The sequence below is a fragment of the Sapajus apella genome, unplaced genomic scaffold (genome assembly GCF_009761245.1).
Source record: "Sapajus apella isolate SASKATOON/1434 unplaced genomic scaffold, GSC_monkey_1.0 scaffold198, whole genome shotgun sequence".
In the NCBI taxonomy this organism is placed as follows: Eukaryota; Metazoa; Chordata; class Mammalia; order Primates; family Cebidae; genus Sapajus; species Sapajus apella.
The window spans coordinates 177,872-198,459 of record NW_022437138.1 but is presented as its reverse complement, the minus strand read 5'-3'; the positions used below and the strand labels follow the sequence as shown (position 1 = coordinate 198,459).

Here is a 20,588-nt window from a genome sequence, read left to right as displayed (position 1 = left end):
GGAAGTGCCACTGAGCACAATGAGAGCAGGAAGACCCCACTCTATGTTCCAAAGGGCCACCAACCAGGACAGTGACTGTGGGGCCTCACCTGAGAGACAGCTACACACCAGGAACAGTGCCTAACAGTGCATGCACCATGGTGTTTCTAGCTCCTACATTATCTGTGCACAGAGTCCATGCTACTCTTAACACAGGAGGGAACCGAGGCCCAACAGGGCAGTGGGCTGTGCCAAGGTGACGTGTCCAGGCAGCGGCCCCAGGTATGAAACTTGGGCTTCTGTCCTGTGGGCCTCATTGCAAGACCCAGACAAGGGCAGAGTTAGTGAGGCAGGAAATAGTGGCATGGGGCCTATTCAAACTGCAAGACATCAGCGCCCAAGCGGAGGCTATGCATAGGGCTGTGCCAGGTGACAACTTGGGGACATCTGGATGGGTCCCCTAAGAGGGCCAGCATCTTGGAGTCTAGGTCCATGCCAGTCCCTAAGAGGTTCTGCCTGATGGCCACTAGAGAAGGCTGGACCACTTCCTGCATGAGAGGGGATAAAAGAAGCTGACTCCACCACACCCTGCAGCATCTACATTCTGAGGCAGCCTTGCAGCTCACTGTCAGAGTCTATCAGATGGAGAGCCCACCACTGACGGCAAAGAGGGGTTCTGCTTCACACCAGCCCTCTTAAAATTCTCTGGAGCCTTCCCCTTGCCTTTGAGGTCAAACCCCTACTCCTTGGCAGGACATCCAGGGTCCTCACTAGGGGTTCTCATTCCGCCCCCCACCTGCTCCTGTGCCATTTATCCCCAACCCCCCACCTACTGCATGGGCCATACCTCAGCACCTTCCTCTAAGCCTGGTCCTGCCCATAGCACCCAGCATAAGCAGGGCACTGGGAGTGAAGCAGGGAGGCTGGCTCCACCTGCCTGATGAAGAGGTCACACAAGGCCAAGGTCACTCGGCAGGTACTTAGTTAGCCCTTCCTCAGTAACAAAAGCCTGGGCCAAAGGAAGAGGGCCAGCCCTCCCTTCTCAATAGGACCCTATGGGGACCCTGCTAAAAACTTAAGGGCTATTGTCAGGCTGTGCACCTGGTCATAGCACAGGGCTGACCCTGCAAGCCAAGGGAGCATGTCCTTACTGAGTGATCTTGTCTTGCACCCACTGGTCCGTTAGTCCAACGATGGCCCACCTGGAGGGAGAGGAGAAGGCAGTGAAGCCGGCCTATAGCCCACCTGGGCTCAATGAGGCCTGGGGGATGGAGTGAGGTGATAGAACCCAAGTTCACCACTCTTGGGAACATCCTGCCAGTGGGGCCAGACCCTGGCTTGCCTCAGTCAAGTGGCCTCTCTTTGAGGTGGAGAGATTAGAAGGGTAACTGTGGCGTTGCAATGCAGTGTCTGCCACTGTGGGAGCTTTAAGTACTCAGAGGAAGAAAACCTCCCAGGACAGCCATGGCAGCTATGACAGGAGCCAACACTCCTGCCCACTCCCAGGCCATGCCCCGCTCTTGTCCTGTACCCCAAACCCCAACACTTGGAGTGGAGTTAATGAAGGGAGATGGCAGAAGCCTGTGCTCAGCTGTTGGTGACCCTGGTGTCACTTCACCTCTCTGAACCGCTCATGTTATCTACCCCCAGCACAGGGGACCCTAGTCGTGTTCACATCTACTCATCCTGCAGCATAAAGTGGCAGGTCATAGAGTAGCAGCATTTAGGCCTCTGGTGAGCCTTCAAGGCTCCTGTCTCCAGGCTCATCTTTTACCTATGAAACCCAGGTGAGGTCTGGCTTCATCAGCAGGATGGCCAGCCCACAGCAAGAGTGACTAGGTCCACTGGGCCCAGTCATGCCAGGTCTGCTGGTGCCATCCTTCAAGACCTCCTCTGGGCTCACTGTTGAGGGGAGCATAGGATGCTCTGTGCAGTGAGGCAGGGAAGCCCAGGAAGGTCCTCCTCCAGGAGTGGCAAAATACCTCAGCACCCCATCACATCTCCCAGTGTGGCATGCCTCAGAGGGGCCCCACCTCAGTTGGTCTTCCATGTTTGCATTTTTGCATCATGTTTTTTTATGTGTTCTTGTGCTGTTTCTGGGGTGTTCTGACATCACTGCTAAACTGAAAGGCTTGTAAAGGGTGGGCTGTCAAGGGCACTGCTGAGCACAAAGCTGGCACTCACTGAAGGCACCCCTTCCCCAGTGCTGACTCACGTAACAGGGGTAACACAGTAAAGGTTGCTGCCTGGGCATTAGAATACTACACTCAAATAGCTCAAGGCTGTGGCCAGAGATAAGAACTCAGAGGCCTCTCTCCACCCAGCAGGCTGAGCTCCCACTTTCACACCGCTTCCTTTAAAGGGCCCATCCAGGCATTTGCCCATGAACTCAGTGGCCACACCCTATTCCCTGCATATGCTGCAAGCTGTCATGCGTGCCTCTATCTCTCTGTCTGACCCTTCATTCCTGCCTCATGTGACCTGGGGACAGAGGGCTGCCCTCCCGATTCATGGTATCCTCGCTGCCCAGGATCTGTGAAGTAAAAATCTTTGAATTGGCTTCCTGTTGTGGTGGTGTGTTGATCTTGCACCTTCCATCAGAAGAACCAGGGGCTCCCCAGGACAGCCGTTCCCTGGGACACCAGGAAGAACATAAGGTCAGGTCCCAGTGTAACTTGACACAGGTCAGAAAAGAGTCGCAAGGTGTCTGCCAGCATAAACAGGTTTCCCATGTGAGGGACCCCTCTCATGGGCTGGACAACACGGCATCAGGCCATCTGCCAGGTACAAGAAACATCCTGTGAAAGGCCCACAGTGAACAGCACGTCCAGCTCCTGTCGCTTCCCGTGAGGGCAGGGTTGCCAGCACTCTGGTGCTGCAGCTCCATTTAGTATGGGGCTCTCAGAACAATGTGGCAGTCACACACTGTGTCACCATTCCAGGGCTCCTACCTGACCTTACCACGAGACCTTTGGTGAGAGACCCTAATCCTGGTTCTGGGGCATGGGGATTATTACTTCCACACAACAGAGAAAAGGACTGAGTGACCTGGCTGAGGACAGTCAGTGGGCACATAGCCAGGTGCTGGTTTGCAGTCCAGGGAGCACAGGTAAGGACTGGCGGAGACCAACAGTCCAACAACCTCACATAGAGGTGATGACAAAGGACCCCCAGGTCTAGAGGGCGCTTCACTCACCCCACAAATGCCCTGAGGCCCTAATTCTGTGCAGAGCATCCCAATCCCCACAGTAGTATGTCCAGAGCTGGAGGGGCCCTGGCCAGACCACCTCTAACAGAGGAGAAAACCAAGACTCCCGGTAAGAGTGTGGAGGTGGTAAAACCAGGGCGAGTCTTCTACATTCTCTTTCCTCAGAAAGACTGCAGATTTCATTTCTAGATCAACCCAAATAGACAATGACCAGCATCCCTGTCTGTGTGCCAAGTGCCCTATGTGCTGCCCGCACAGCAGACTCAGAGGCAGGATGGTTCTTCCTAAATCAAATTTTGCCTCCACCTGCCAGGGCTGCAAGGATACCTAGCAAGGCCTGCCTCCTTTTTTTGGAGACAGCATCTTACTCTGTTGTGCAGGCTGGAGTAGGATGGCACAATTGTAGCTCATTGCAGCCTTGAACTTCTGGGCTCAGGCAATCCTCCTGCCTCAGCCTCCTGAGTAGCTTAGACTACAGGTATAAGCTACCACTCTCGGCTAATTTTTTTTTTTTTTTAGAGGGAGTTTCATTCTTGTTGCCTAGACTGGAGTATAATGGCCCAGTCTTGGCTCACTGCAACCTTTGCCTCCTAGGTTCAAGCAATTCTCCTGTCTCAGCCTCGAGTAGCTGGGATTACAGATGCCTGCCACCACACCCAGCTAATTTCTTTTTATATTTTTGGTAGAGACAGGGTTTTACCATGTTGACCAGGCTGGTTTCAAATTCCTGACGTCAGGTGATCCACATGCCTCGGCCTCCCAAAGTGTTGGGATAACAGGCATGAGCCACTGTGACCAGCCAATTTTTTTTTTTTTTTTAAGAGATAGGGTTTCATTACATTGCCCAGGCTTATCTCAAACTCCTGAGCTCAAGTGATCCTCCTGCCTTGGCCTCCCAAAGTACTGGGATTATGGATGTAGGATTAGGATGTGAGCCACTGCAAGGGCTGCCTCCTTCAAACCTCACACCATTCTGTCACCTGAATTTACTGGCACAGGCTGACCAGCAGGTGTGGGGAGGCTGAAGCTGTATCCTCTTCCTACACTTCCTTCCCCTGTTGTGCGAAGCTCCCAGAGCTTCATAGATAGGAAGATGACCAGGATCACACACATTCCCAAAAAGGGGCTGTGTCTGACACTCCTGGTGGGGACAAGGGAATTGCTCTCCCTGTGAGAGGACAGAGCTGCTTATGTGGCACTGACCAAGGTAATACTCCCACACAGCTGCTGCAGGGGCTACGTACCACAGCATGTCATTCAGGTCCTTGGACAGCGTCCATGCCAGCTCAAACATCACCATGGCTGACTGTAAGGAAGCAGAGAAATCTAAGACTCACAGAAGGGGCACATGTTAGGGCTAGGCCATGCAGCCAGCTGGACCTGAGCCTGCAGGGCCCTGACCAAATGCCTGCCGATAGAGGAACTGCTCGGCCAGGGCAGAGTGGGATGAGTACATGCTAAACTGAGAGAAGTGACAGTAACTTCTTAGCTAGCTAAAATCATTACTGTCTGCATACTTTATCCTGCAGGAAGGGAAGAATTCACCTCGTGGGGGCAGCCCAGATGTGCAGCACTGGCTGGGGCCTCTTTGCATCTCCCTGGGTTCCTCAGTAATGCCCAAGGCAGGCACTGAATCCCAGAGGCCAGGAGACACCATCACCTGCCTGGTTCTATATCTGCACACTCCTTCTGCCCTGCTTGGCTGGCATCCTCAAACACATTCCCAGGAAGGCCAGGTGAGGCAGGGAGGGCCCTAGGTCCAATTACTTGAATATTAAAGAGGGAGGAGCCTCAGGGCCTCCTGTGAGGAGGGTCTTTCCAACAGGGCCGTCCACATCGGAGGACTCCCCTAAACGAAGGGTCTGGATTTGGTAAGAGACCTCAAGGAAGACTGGTGTCTGACCAGAATACCCTAAAATCCCCTTTGCTGTGAGATGCTGGGCTTCCTCCAGGGAGAGAATTTCCAAGGGAACTGGCCCCATATATCAGGAGGGAGATATCTTCTCTCTCTTTTTTTTTAAATTAGGAAGATATGCTCTCTAAGTGAGCATCAACAGCCTCCCCGCCAACTGCTTAGAATTTTCCATTTGCAAGGACTGAGCAGAGAGAGCAAAAGGATGATCCTTCAAAGGACAATGGAACCTTGACAATAAAAGCGATATGGGAAAAACAGTGCTTAGAGTTCAAGGTCCCAGTATTAAATTCTAAGACTAAATACAGGATATTTTATTGAAACTTATTTTCTAGGGCTCCTTAAGGCCCTGAGCTCTGCTTAACACTATCAGCACAGGTTTTCTACCTAAATTCTGTTTTGTAAAAGACACATTGATGTGCCATTATAAGTCTGTAGCATTTTATCTTCTTGCACAGAGATTAGTACAAACTCATTCTGTATTCTTGATGATGAACAAAATAAAAGCTGCTCTTCTTTGATCACCTATTGGGTGCAAATGACTATCTTAATAAGACAGAGGTTTAAGGTCACACAATGGGAAGCCATGGAGCTCAGATTCAAACCAGGCTTTTGTAGCTCTAAAATCTATATTTCTTCCTCACATTTGAGGACACTGACCCCTGGAGTCAGAATTTTATGGTCAGTTCCACCTATTTGTACTTACCGATGTCCCATGATATTCATACTGCTCGTAGTCAAAGAGGATGTCTCTTCTGTAATGACATAAAATTCAGGTCCTCATCAGGAAGTAGCAGTACAGGAAGCCAAATGTTTTGGAAAAATGCTAAACTTGACAGCATTCAATGCAATGAAATGCAAATTAAATCATGGTACTATTTGTTTTCACATATTGACCCCTTTTCTTTTTTTTTTGTGAGGGGACAGGTTCCTGCTCTGTCTCCCAGGCTGAAGTGCAGTGGTGTGATCACAGCTCACTGTAGCCTTGACATCCTGGTCTCAAGTGATCCTTCCACCTCAGCCTCATAAGTAGACGGGGTTACAGGCATGTGCCACCACACCCAGCTAATTAAAAAAAAATTTTTTTAGAGAGACAAAGTCTCACTATGTCGTCCAGGTTGGTCTCAAACTCCTGGGCTCAAGCAATCCTCCCACCTTAGCTTCCCAAAGTACTGGGATTATAGGCATGATTCACCACACCTGGCCACTTCTTGACTGTTTAGTGGAATGTATAATTACAACGTTGGGAAATTAACACAAACTGCCAGTGGCAATGTATGATGTAAAGTGGTATAGTCCCAGAATTCCATTTCAGAGAAATTGTCCCATAATTACAATTCAAAGGAAAAAGCAAGACAAAACTTGCTGTGTGTAAAAAGTAATTCACTGAAACCTTATTTACAATGGCAAAATACTGGTAGTAACCTACATTTCAAAAAGAAGAGAAACTGCCAATTAAGTACTATGCTCTTTAGAAAGCCTGTTCAGAACTATTTTAAATGGTTATATTAAGTAGAAAGATACCAAATCAGATGTATATCATGTAAAATATGCACAAGTATATATAACCCAGGAATAGAAATCCAAACCCAGAATCTCTTTGAATTAGGCGGCACGATTATGGATTATTTTCACTTTTCTTTCCTTATACTTCCTGAAATGGTTTCATACTATCCTTTTTTGGTTTGTTTTTAGAGACACGGTCTCGCTCTGTCACACAGGCTGGAGTGCAGAGGCACAATCATAGTTCACTACAGCTTTGAACTCTCCTCGATTCTCCTCCTGGGCCTTCCAAAATATTGGGAATACAGGCATGAGCCTGTATTCCCTACATTGTCCTTATCCGAGGGGGCGGCCTTCCTCCTATGGCAGTGGCAGGAGTGCATGCCCTCAGCTGAAACAGTGGGAACATTAGCTGGATGGCCTGGGAGACCTTCCGTGATGGATCCAGCAAGGGCTTCCCTCAGGACCCACTTCAAGGGCACTGCTGCATGCTCACTTCAAGCTAGAATAGTCTTTCCAATACTTCCATTTTAGAGCACTTCTTATAAAGAATTTGTAAATCAAGATATCTAACTGGTAAAACTTGATAAAAATAAAGTGCCAGGGCCATGGCCCCTAATGGATGGCATGTATCTGGGAGAACTTGGGGCTGTCCTGTCACTCATGGGACTGGGGAACAACCTGGAGCTCTTCTCCAATGCAGTGGCCAAAGGTTCACTCCCAGAGCCACTGGCCCAGAGGTTCTAAATTGAATGAATTATCCTGAGACAGAAAGTCAGAGGTGTGGGTGGCACGACAGACCCCCAGGCAAATGGGCTCCTGGTGCCAGGAGAAGCTGGAAGCACAGACTCACCTCCGGGCCTCCCACTCTCGCTGCTGCCTCCTCCGCATGGTTCGCTCCACTATCTCCTATACAGGGACAAAGAACAAAAGGTGGAGCAAATGCACTAGGAATTTATCCCCATAGCCCGAGAAGGTTCCGATTTGGCAGAAGCCAGTAGGCTCAAACCCCTGAGAGAGAACATGGTCACACCAGTGCCCTGAGTACAGCCTGTTCCTATGGAAGAGAAGCGTGGAGGCAGGGAATAGCTGGGCCCCCTTCTGGCTCCCAGCTCTGCAGACACCATGGGCAGAAAGAGTGGGAGCTTCCCAAGCACCTGCTCCAGGTAAAACTGTGTTCATCCACCCTAGCTGCTGTCACCCACAGCACTATAGGATCCAAGGTAAGCTCACGCCCACTTTCTATCAACTTCCATGTCAGGATGGATGAGAGCTAATGTTTCTTATGTTCTACATGTATTAGCAACTAGTCTAATGTTACAAGCATGTCATTTAATCTTCACAACAAAGGCATGGAATAATGGGGTGGGTTTAGAAATCCATGGTCTCAAGACTCCTGCTTCTGGGAAGATGGACTAGATATATTTTTTCCCATAAATTAAATATACTGAAAACTCTTCGACATCATAGATCAAACAAACAAAGGAAGGTCAGGCGCAGTGGCTCACAACTGCAATCCCAGCACTTTGGGAGACCAAGGTAGGCGATCACATGAGGTCAGGAGTTCAAGACCAGCCTGGCCAACATGGGAAAACCCTGTCTCTACTAAAAATACAAAAATTAGTCAGGCCTGGTGGCACGCGCCTGTAATCACAGCTACTTGGGAGGCTGAGGCAGGAGAATCGCTTGAACCCAGGAGGTGGAAGTAGCAGTGAGCAAAGATCGCGCCACTACACTCCAGCCTGGGCAAGAGAGCAAGACTCCACCTCAAAAACAAACAAACAAACAAACAAACAAACAAACATAACAAAGTAAGACTCTGAAAGGTAGAAGTGAAGGCAGATCAGCTGAGGACTCAGGGACAAGAGGAACAACACAGCAGTGTGTTCCTTGAGTTTTCCTTCTGGATCATATATACTAGACTTGGAGCTGAAAAGCCAGCAACCTAGAAATACCAACAGGTGCAGACAACCCCCACAAAAGCTGCTCTGTCTAGTCAAAGGACTGGGAAGGAGCAGCCTCCCAAGACAGAAAGCTTTTAGGCAATAACCCATCTGTCCTAGCCAACACCACCAAGAACACTCATAACCATCCCAGCAAAGGCCCAGTGGGAGTCTAGGCTCCCATCCTTGTGAAGCAAGGCACCCCAACCCCTCTGTCTGGTGGTGTCAGAGAGGCCAAAGAGGGAACGGAGACTGCCACCCCTGCTGGTTGGTAAAAAGTCCATATCCCACCTCTGCCCCAATGGTGGAAGAGCCTAGACTTCCACCCCCACCTTCCAGCAATGAGAAATTCCTCCCCTCCCTGCTAGGAGGGTGTCAGAGGTAGCAGAATGGGAAACCTGGAGATTCACTGCCCCAGGTGACAGACATCAGGTGGGGAACCTGAACTTTTACCTCCACCTGGCATCACTGCTCCCTCCTTGCCAGAGCTGTGTCAGAGAAAGCCAACTAAAACAGAAGACTTAAAGAAGACATGAAGTCTCATAATATAATATAAAAATGTCCCGGTTTCATTCGAAAATCACTCATCATACCAAGAACTAAGATGATCTCAAAATGAATGAAAAAAGAAACCCACCGATGCCAACACCAAGATGACGAGTTGTTAGAATTATCTGCCCAAGATTTTAAAGCAACCATCATAAAAATGCTTTGACAAGCGATGACAAACGATTGAAACAAATGAAAGCCGGGAAGTCTCAGCAAAGAAATAAGATATCAAGAGACAGGCGTTCTAAACAGAGTTTAAGAAAGAAAGAAAAAGTATATATATACAGAAGAAAGTTTAGAACTGAAAAACAGAACTGGAATATTAACTCAGCGAATAGCCTCAAGAGCAGAATGAAGGGGACAGAGGGAAGAATTAGTGAACTGGCAGAAAGACAGAAATTACCCAGTCTGAACAACAGAGAAAAAACCAGACCACCAAAACTACACCCTCTGGGACCTGCGGGGCTACAACAAAAGAGCCAACACTCACGTCATCAGTGCCCTGAAGGAGAGGAGAAAGAGGGCACACTGAAAACACACTTGAAGAAATAATGGCTGAAAATTTGTTAAAAGACATAACCTGCTGGCCAGGTGCGATGGCTTATGCCTATAATCTCAATACTTTGGGAGGCTGAGGTGGGCAGATTGCTTGAGGCCAGGAGTTTGAGACCAGCCTGGCCAACATGGAGAAACCTCATCTCTACTAAAAATACAAAAAAATTATCCAGGAGTGGTGGCTCATGCCTATAATCCTGGCTACTCAGGAGGCTGAGGCAGAATTGCTTGAACCCATGAGGCGGAGGTTACAGATCCTTCAGCCTGGGAGTCAGAGTGAGACTCTGCCTCCAAACAAAACAAACAAACAAACAAACAAAACATAAACCTGCAGATTCAAAAAGCTGGGTAATGGGAGGTAGAGGTTACAGTGAGTTGAGATGGTGCCACTGCACTCCAGCCTGGGCAAGAGGGCAAGACTCTGTCTCAAAAAAAAAAAGAAACAAATAGGATAAACACAAAGAAATCCACACCAAGACACATCCTAACATCCTACTCAAACTTCTGAACACTCAAACAAAATCAAAATATCTAAAAAACAGCCAAACAAAAATGAGACTTTAATAATAGGGAAAAAGCCTGAATGACAGAGGATTTTTCATGAGAAACCACGGCAGCCAGAGAAAGTGGTACAGTATTTTCCAAATGCTGAAAGAAAATAAGTATTAACCCAGAATTCTACATCCAGTAAAAGCATCTTTTAGGAATAAAATGAAAATCAAGAAATTCTCAATGATGGAAAACTAAGGGAATTTATCACCAGCAGATCTCCCCAAAAGGAGACTCTTAAATAGAAAGGAAATGAAAAAGGAAGAAACCTTGGAAGACTGGGAAGGAAGACAAAAATACAATAAGCAAAAATGAGGTAAATACAATAGGCTTTCCTTATCCTCTTGAGTTTTATAATTATGCTTGATTACTGAAGCAAAAATCATAATACTGTACATGTAGAGGAAATATTTAAGAAAATTATATTATAAATGGGGCCGAGTAAAGGACATTAAGAGAAGATAAGGATGGGTGTGGTGGCTGATGCTTCTAATCCAGTACTTTGGGAAGCTGGGACAGGTGGATGATCACCTGAGGTCAGGATTTTGAGACCAGCCTGGCCAACATGACAAAATCCTGTCTTTACTAAAAATACAAAAAATAGCCGGGCATGTGGCACACACCTGTGGTCCCAGCTACTGGGGAGGCTGAGGCAGGAGTACCACTTGAACCTGGGAGTTGGAGGTTGTAGTAAGCCAAGATTGTGTCACTGCACACTGTACACCAGCCTGGGTGATCAAAAAAAAAAAAGGAAGGTAAATTAGCTGGGCATGGTGGCGCGTGCCTGTAATCCCAGCTGCTCAGGAGGCTAAGGCAGGAGAATTGCCTGAACCCAGGAGGCGGAGGTTGCGGTGAGCCGAGATCACGCCATTGCACTCCAGCCTGGGTAACAAGAGCAAAACTCCGTCTCAAAAAAAAAAAAAAAAAAAAAAAAAAAAGGAAGGTAAGGTTTCTACATGTGACTCAACTGGTAAACTGATGATACTAGTAGACTGTAATAAATTATGAATACGTAATATAATCACTTGAAACAACCACTAAAAAATCTGCACAAAGAGATATACTCACAAACACTCGAAAAGAAAACAGGCTGGACATGGTCACACCTATAATCCCGGCACTTTGGGAGGCCAAGGCCAGCAGATCACCTGAGGTCAGGAGTTCGAGACCAGCCTGCCCAACATGGCGAAACCCCATGTCTACTAAAAATACAAAAAATTAGCCGCTTGGTGGCAGGTGCCTGTAATCCCAGCTACCTGGGAGGCTGAGGCAGGAGAACCACTTGAACCCGGGAGGTAAAGCTTGCAGTGAACTGAGATTATGACACTTCACTCCAGCCTGGATGACAAGAGCAAAACTCCGTCTCAAAAAAAAAAAAGAGAAAGAAAACAGAATCAAAAAACAGAGAACAGGAAACAGAAAATAAACTGTCAGACTTAAGCCCTAATGTATCAAGAATTAAAATAAATGTAAGTGAGCTAAGTTTATCAATTAAAAGATAGAGAATGGCTTTAAAAAACAAGATTTAAAAATATGACCTAACTATATGCTGTTTTAAAAAATTCACTACAAATGTAACAATATAGGCAGGATGAAAGGAAAAGAATGGGAAAAGATCTATCATGCAAACATTAATCAAAGGAAAGCAGGAGTGGCAATGTTAATATCAGATAAATCAGATTTCAGAGCAAAGCAAATTACAGAGCTAGGGTGGTACACTAAGTGAATAAAAAGGTCAATCACCAAGAGGACACCACAGTCCTAAATGTGTGTGCACAAGAGAGCTATAAATATGTGAAGTAAAAAGTGATAGAACTGAAAGGAGAAATAGACAAATCTATAATCAGAGTTGGAGTCTCTAATGCCCCTTTCTGAAGAGTTGAAAGTATTGATAGCCAGAAAAACAGTAAGCAAACAGAATTCAACACTACCATCAACTTGCAGCATGTAAGTCGACATTTCCAAGACTCTCTACCCAACAACAGCAGACACTGCATTTTTTTTTTTTTTAGATGGAGTCTCACTCTGTCGCCCAGGCTGGAGTACAATGGCTCGATCTTGGCTCACCGCAACCTCCACCTCCCGGGTTTAAGCAATTCTCCTGCCTCAGCCTCCCACGTAGCTGAGATTACAGGCACCCACCACCACGCCCAGCTAATTTTTGTATTTTTAGTAGAGATGGGGTTTCTCCATGTTCGTCAGGCTGGTCTTGAACTGCCCACCTCAGGTGATCCACCCGCCTTGGCCTACCAAAGTGTTGGATTACAGACGTGAGCCACTGCGTCCGGCTGACACTGCATTTTTTTGAGTGACTGCAAATGCTATTGCATTTTAAATTTTGGTATCCATGTATTTATAGCTAGTACACAGAGATAAAATAGATTTTTGTATGTTTTTACGTAGGTATAAATCTAACAAAACACATAGAGAATTTGTACACTGAAAGCTATACAGTGCTGATGGACGAAAAAAGGAATGAGCCACTGATACAAGTGAACATGGATGAATCTCCAAGAATTATGCCAATAAGTGAAAAAAAGCCAATCCCAAAAGGCTCCATACTGTATAATTCCATTTCCATTTATGTAATGTTGTTGAAATGAAATTACAGAAATGGAGCTCTCTAGTGGTTACCCAGTGCTAAGGAGGGCACCGGGCAGCAGATGAGTAGGTGTGTCTATAAAAGGGCAATAGAGGGATCCTTATAGTGATGGAAATGGTGTGTTTGTGTGTGTGTGTGTGTATTTTTTAAAAGCAATACCCATGGGTTATTTCTGCAGTTTCTGAATTCATAACTGGAATAGACATATTCAGTTTCTGGCAGAACTTTCACAGTGATTTCTAACCTTTAGAATGCCAACTGAAAAATTACACGATTTATAAATTTAGAAAGGAGACTTTCTCATTCTGTTGCCCAAGCTGGAATGCAGTTGTATGATCACAGCTCACTAAAGCCTTGACTTACTGGGCTCAGGTGATTCACCTACCCCCGCCTCCTGAGTAGCCGGGACTACAGGTGTGTATCAACACACCCAGCTAATTTTCGTAGTTTTTGTAGAGACAGGGTTTTGCCACGTTGCCCAGGTTGGTCTTGAACTCCTGGGCTCAAGTGATCCACCTACCTCGGCCTCCCATACTGACTGTGATATTATACTACAGGATGTTACCACTGGGGGAATGGGGGGAAAGTATATAAGTGAACTCTCTATATTACTTCTTATAACTACATGTGAATCTATAATGCTCCCAAAAAAAAAAAAAAAAAACCTTAAAAAAAAAGCCATGGTTCTGGTGAGGGTACTTTTTGTGGGTAATGGAATTGTTTCTCTATCATGATGGCGTGGCGGTTGTATACATTTGTTAAATCTCACTGAATTGTAGCACCTAGTGAATTGCGTACACATTATGCCTCAATAAAGTAACAAAATCCCCACAGCTTAAGATTTCTTTGACCCTCCCACAATGCATGGTAGGGTACTATCCCCTCCCTTGTGGCTACAGGCTGCAGAGGTACTCTAAGGCTGGTCAGGAGAGCCACGCAGTGCCTGCCCAGGTGACTGGAATATTCATGCTGGAAGCCTGGGCAGCCATGCTGTAAGGAAGCCACAAGCAATGGAGAGACCCTGCAGGTGCCTGGCTCAGCATTACTGGTTTGGAGTCATCCCGGCAGGTGTCTGAGCCAATGACTTCCCATGCTTCCAGTTCCCAGCCATTGAGTTCCCAGCTGAGGGCCCAGATATCACAGAGCAAAAAAAGATGTCATCCTTGCTGGGCTCTGCCCAAATTCCTAACCTACAGAATCCATGAGCATAAGGAAAAGGTTGTCTTAAGATGCTAAGTTCTGGAGTAATTTGTTAGACATCAGTAGGAACCAAAACAGTTAAGTCCAGTTATTATCCTCATTTTACAAAGGCACATAAAGGTTAAGTCACTTGCCTGAGATCACAAAGCTGGTATAGCAGATACAAAATTTGAACCCCGTGACCTGAGCCAGGATATCATAGCACCTGTAGATTAAGGGTGATTATGGTTATTTTTACAGAGTAATCTCATCTTTGCTGGGATCCAGCTCTAACTTCCCATCTTTAAAAGACAAGAAAAAATGATTATTGACCCCATGTCATCCTTTTCTTTACAGCAGAACTCTTTGAAAAGATTTTTTATAAACTATTGTCTCTAAACCTCTTTGAATGTATACCCCTAATTAATAAAAATATTTTTCTTTTTTTTTAAGAGATAAGGACCTGCTCTGTTGCCCAGGCTGGAGTACAGTGATGTAATCATGGCTCAATGCAGCCTCAACCAACCTCCTAGGCTCAAGGCATCCTTCCACTCAAGCCTCCTAAAGTAGCTGGGCCTATAGGACTGTGCCACCATGCCTGGCTAATTTTTATTTGTTTTGTAGAGACAGTATCTTGCTAGGTTGTCCAGTCTGGTAAAAATATTTTTCTTTTTTTTTTTTGAGATGGAGTATTGCTCTGTTGCCCAGGCTGGAGTGCAGTGGCGCAATCTCGGCTCACTGCAACCTCTGCCTCCCAGGTTCAAGCGATTCTCCTGCCTCAGCCTCTCAAGAAGCTGGGATTACAGGCATGTGCCACTGTGCCTGGCTAATTTTTATATTTTTAGTAGAGACCGGGTTTCACCATGTTGGCCATGGTTGGCCAGGCTGGTCTTGAACTCCTGACCTCAGATGATCCAGCCGCCTTGGCCTCTGAAAGTGCTGGGATTACAGGTGTGAGCCACCACACCAGGCTGGTAAAAATATTTCTAAAAGTATACCTCTAATATACACATACTTAGTTATCAGTCAAGTACAGGTTTTAATCATATAAAAAGTACTCTTCTCAAAAATGCTTAATGTTATTACAATCAAGGCTCTAGGCCTAATTTACAGATTACAGAAAATGCAGGGATAGAGAAGCAAGTTAAAGTGCTCCATGAGGAAACAAGTAATAAGTATTAGAAAAGAGGACCGGCTTCCAATGTCATTAAAAACATTCGAAAGAAAAAAAAAGAGGTAAGGTGCTGTTCTAGGTTAAGATAGTAAAGAGAAATAGCTAAATGGGTCAACCTTAATTGGAGGATAGTTCAGAAATAAAAATAGCTGCAAAATATATTTTGAGAACAATTAAAGAGACATGAATATGGGTGGAATATTACATCATATTATGACATTATTCATCTCTTATGTATGACAATGGCATTGTGTTTAAGAGGAAGAATGTCCTTATTCTTAGGAGCTGCTTATGAAAGAATGTGTAGAATATCATAGTTTCTGGCTGGGTGAGGTGGCGCATGCCTATAATCCCAGCTACTCGGGAGGCTGAGGCAGGAGAATTGCTTGAACCCGGAATAGAGGTTGCAGGGAGCCAAGATCATGCCACTGTACTCCAGCCTCAGCAACAGAGTGAGACACCATCTCAAGAAAAAATAAAAATAAGAAAGAATATCATTCTAAAAGAAAAAGAAAAAAAATTGAGATGGGAATTCTAAAAAAAAAAAGAATATCATAGTTTCTGCAACTTATTCTCAAATGATACAGAAAAAAGAATATGTAGAGTGAAAGCAAATGTGGCAAATGTGAAAAACTGTTTTTGTTTTTTTTGAGACAGGGTCTTTTCATGTTGCCCAGGCTGGTCTTAAATTTCTGGGCTTAATTAACACTCCTGCCTCAAATAAAAAGTTGGTGGGAAATTATGCATATTATATTCCATTAACATTATGTTAAACATTTATAAACACAGATTCTAAATTGATGTGTTAAGTATGTAAATAGAAGCGCTGATATTTTCTTGCAAAGACAACCTACCCTCTCTGTTGCCAAACCTGCTGGTCTGTTTTCACCTGCCTGTTTCTTTGGCACTGCTGGCTGAACCTGCCTTGAAACTTTCCTTCCTACCTCAGAGCCACAGTGTCTATGGATGCTCTGCCCAAGAATCCTCCTGGCTCCATCCCCTGCTCATTCATGTTTGGTACCTGAAAGCTATCCCTAATTGTGCTCATTTGCATCATCAGTATCTGTCTCCCCCACCAGAAAGTTTTGCAAAGGCAGGACTTTGCTCTCATCCCTGTACCCTGGGGCCTAACTAGTACCTGGTACATAGTAAATGCTGAAAAAATATTTGCTTATTAGTCAGAGTGGAAAATTCCAAGAATTATTTGTAGAACATGAATGTTTCCAGGGAAAATCCCATTAGATATTGATATTTGGGAACCAATGAAATGCAGTTCATCAATAGTTAAAAGAAACGCTATAAAAAAAGCACTCAGAGAACAAAAAAGACCTCCCATAAATCAGAGATTAGAAGATAAAGACCAGGCGAGGTGTAGTGGCATGTGCTTTTAGTCTTAGCTACTTGGGAGGCAGAAGTGGGAAGATTGAGTGAGCCCAGAAGTTTGAGGCCAGCCTGGGCAACATAGAGAGACCCCCTATGGAAAAAAATAAAAATAAAAAAATAAAGACCAAAAAGTCTTCCAAAAAATAGAACAAAGAGCTGGGCAAGAAGTAAGAAAATCCAACAGTGGGTCCAAGAAGTTCCCTATGAGACACCTAACTAAACCTAGTGAAAGGGGTGACAAAGGTGAGAAAGAAGAGAGCAGCATGCCTCACTTTGAAGGGCACTGCCCCTTCCCCAAATGGAGAATGTCCTGAATGTCTCAAATATGGCTCAAAAAGGCTTCCCGAAAGCACATTACTGGAAAATGTCAGGTTGAGGATGAAGGGAAGACCCTAGAACATTCCGGGGGCAAATTCTAGGTCACACATCAATGATCAGGAGCCAAAGGGCATCTTCAAAAACATCACATGGCCTTCCGTGCTTTAGGAACAACCACCTCCCGCCTGTCATTTTACATCTAGCAGAAGCTGTAGCGTTGGGTAGGCAACTGACCCCTGCCCCAGATCACTAAGCAGCTCAGACCCAAGGTCCACATGGTAAAAACTCCTCCTATCATCACATACAGGATGCCACCCCTGGAGTAATTTTCTGGGACTGGGTTTGGCCAAGGGATGCAGACCCACATTGCTCCTCTGCAGTGACAGCACAGTGAGTGATGATGCTAGAAGACAGTAGAAAAGGAAGGGAGGGGTTGTGCTATTTATTGTTTCTCTACATCATTTTTTTTGCTATTTAGCCGCAGAGCTGAGCTGTCCTAAATTTCATTTCATGTGACAGCATCCTATTGGACAGGTGAGCCACTCCTGCCTGAGGCCACACAGCCAGGGGACAGCAAAGCCCAGGGTCAGCATCCATGCCTGCTAACTTATCCACTTCCCACTGCCCTCAGTTACACCTGGGCCTGGCAGTCTTCAGGATGACCTCTGACTTCTGGAAGTGTATGTTCCTCTGGGATGCTGTAAGAGACCCAAACACACCTCTTCTAACCGTGTGCGCTTCTCAGAAGGCTCTGACCCATCACTGTCACTTCCTGAATCCTCTTCATCCCTGAAGATGTCTTCATAGGCAGGAACTTCAAGGTCATCATCTTGTTTAATGAGTAATTTGATCTAAGTTCAAAACAAAAAGGAATTAAGTCTCTCCTCCTTCTACGGAAAACTACACACTATGTTCTTCTGCAGAATCTTATTTCCTAAGAAGCTGACTCAGTTTCCCGTACATACAAATAGCTACCTATTTAACAAGAGTCCCAAACTTCTTAGGAATTTTCTTGTTTTCCTTATCAGTGAGGCACCAGAGTTACACCATATGCGGTATGCAGAAATTATGAAAATCTAAAAACACAAAACCATCTAGTCTATGTAAGTCTGGAAACACAGCATCCTCTTATGCCACACAGTAATAAAATGAATGCCCCACAAGTTGGCCTCTGATAAAGGACATGAAGATGTATAACCCCTAAGTCAATAAAACTCCTGTCTAAAAGCAATTCCAGGCTGATTTTTCTTTATTTTTTTATTTCAAGACTGTCTCTTCCTCTGTTACCCAGGCTGGAGTGCAGTGGCACAATCTTAGCTCACTGCAGCCTCTGCCCCCCGTGTTCAAGTGATTCTCCTGCCTTAGTTTCCCAAATAGCTAGGATTACAAGTGTGTGCCACCACACCCAGCTAATTTTTCTACTTTTAGTAAAAAATGGGTTTCGCCATGTTGGCCAGACTGGTCTCAAACTCCCAAACTCAAGTGATCTGCCTGCCTTGGCCTCCCAAAGTGCTGGGATTACAGGTGTGAGTCACTGCACCTGGCCTCCAGGCTGATTTTTCTGGGAGAGGTTCCTGATATAAGAATTTGGGAGCCCAACACCTTGTGGGTGGGAGATCAAGTTGGAGAATGCTTAGGTGCAACTGTATGCTTGCTGCTCAAGGGATCAAAGAGTAAGCACAGTAGAGCCATTCTAGGTTACAGGGTTCTGGTCCCATACCTCCCAAGTCGTCAATTCCACAAATGCATTCTGAGCAACTCCAAGGGCTAGATGCCACATCTCTTGTCAAAGATGGACAAAATCATGGTTGGACACAGTGGCTCATGCCTGTAATCCCAGCACTTTGGGAAGTCAAGGTGAGACAATCTCTTAAGGCCAGAAGTGCAAGGTCAGCCTGACCACACAGCAAGATTGAATTTCTCTCTCTCTCTCTCTCTCTTTTATTTTTTTGAGACAGAGTTTTGCTCTGTTGCCCAGGCTTGAGTGCGGTGGTGCAATCTCAGCTCACCTCAGCCTCCACCTCCTGGGTTTGAGCAATTCTCTTGCCTCAGCCTCCCGAGTAGCCTGGATTACAGGCACATACCAATATACCTGGCTAATTTTTTGTATTTTTAGTACAGATAGAGTTTTGCCATTTGGTCAGGCTGGTCTTGAACTCCTGACCTCAAGTGATCCACCTGCCTCAGCCTCCCAAAGTGCTGGGATTACAGGGGTTAGCCACTGTGCCTGAACAAGACTCCATTTCAACAAAAAATAAAAACAAATATTTGCTAGGTGTGGTGACATGCGCCTGTAGTCCCACCTACTAAGGAGGTCGAGGCAGAAGGATCACTTGAACCCAGGAGTTTGAGGCTGCAGTGAGCCATGATTGTGCCACTGTACTCCAGCCTATCTCTTAAAAAAAAAATGACAAAGACCAAGTTCTTGTTTTCAGGCTGTTCCTACTCCCACAGGGTAGTAATACATACAACTTACCAAGAACACCAGGTGAGACATTATAGATGGCTAAAAGGTACAGACAGTTTGAGGGCAGATCACAAAAAGTACCTGGGTGTCGTTGTACACATTCACGACATTGACTGGCCTGTGGGTGTCACACACAAAGAATACAGTGTCTTCATCAGGTTGAAGGATATCCAATAGGTCTACATTAGCTCCACAGTTTATGAGAATAAAGTAACGAAACTGAAAAAAAAGGAAGATATTGTAAAGTAGCTGTACCAAGGAGGCCCCTTTCTGTTCACTGCACTAAGCCTCTGAGTTGTTCTGCTGAGTCACTAAGTCCCTGGCGTGTGGTGAGGACCACATGGCAAGGGACTCCAAAAACGGCCAGGCTGCCATGCTAAGTGCTTTAGCATGGTGACACTGTGGCTCCCAACTTTCCCCAGGAGCACGCTGAGACTCAGCAGGCCCAAATTTCATGGACAAGCTCAAGAAGCTCATGAGGAGCAGACCAAGACTTTAAGCACGTGACTGTTTCTCTTGAGACCTCATAGTACAGTGCTATGTGCCTTTCCAGGCTAATGGCATTGTACAGGTTTAAGTTTTTAGCAAATACTTTATGGGTACTTAATTAAGGCCTTCATCACACTCTATCACTAGCATAGCATGTTCTTTCCTTATAAATACCAAACTGGTATGGGTCCTTGACATGATGACAGGAATACCAGAAAAGGATTTGTCTCTGCTCAAATAATCCTAGATATGGCTAGGCACTCCAGGGACCCTCTTCCATGTTCCATCCCCCCTCTTCCATGTTCCATCCCCCCTCTTCCATGTTCCATCCCCTATCTATGGAGTCCATAATGTCCCATCTCTCATTTGGCCCCATGCAGAGGTGCGAGGAATCCTGGCCTCTATTGTTTAAATTCATTCCTGGATTTCAAGTTGGAAACCAGGATGCATTTTCTTGGAGAAATAATGTAAGATAGTAATGTATTCTAAAGTAATTTTAACTAATCCCAGGACTTTGGGAGGCCAAGGCAGGCGGATCACTTGAGGTCAGGAGTTCGAGACCAGCCTGACCAAAGTGGCGAAACCCCATCTCTACTAAAAATACAAAAATTAGCCAGGTGTGGTAGCGGGCTCCTGTAATCCCAGCTACTTAGGAGGCTGAGGCAGGAGAATCGCTTGAACCCAGAAGGCCATCCCAAAAATAAATTAATAAAATAATTTTAGCTAGACCATATTAAAAACTGCTAGAATCCAAGCACCTTACAATCAAATTTCTACA

At 45.7% G+C, this 20,588-nt stretch overlaps 1 protein-coding gene across 1 annotated transcript in view; it reads right to left on the bottom strand.

Annotated features, from left to right (window-relative positions):
* CDC45 (cell division cycle 45) overlaps positions 1-20,588 on the bottom strand; it is a 42,906-nt gene that overhangs the window by 20,131 nt on the left and 2,187 nt on the right. Inside the window, exons 4-9 of the mRNA XM_032269779.1 lie at positions 19,403-19,540; positions 17,574-17,705; positions 7,456-7,511; positions 5,806-5,854; positions 4,432-4,493; positions 1,131-1,181 (exon numbers count right to left, since the gene is read on the bottom strand). Of these exons, the coding sequence (XP_032125670.1) occupies positions 1,131-1,181; positions 4,432-4,493; positions 5,806-5,854; positions 7,456-7,511; positions 17,574-17,705; positions 19,403-19,540 (488 nt within the window). The remainder of the gene's footprint in view (positions 1-1,130; positions 1,182-4,431; positions 4,494-5,805; positions 5,855-7,455; positions 7,512-17,573; positions 17,706-19,402; positions 19,541-20,588) is intronic.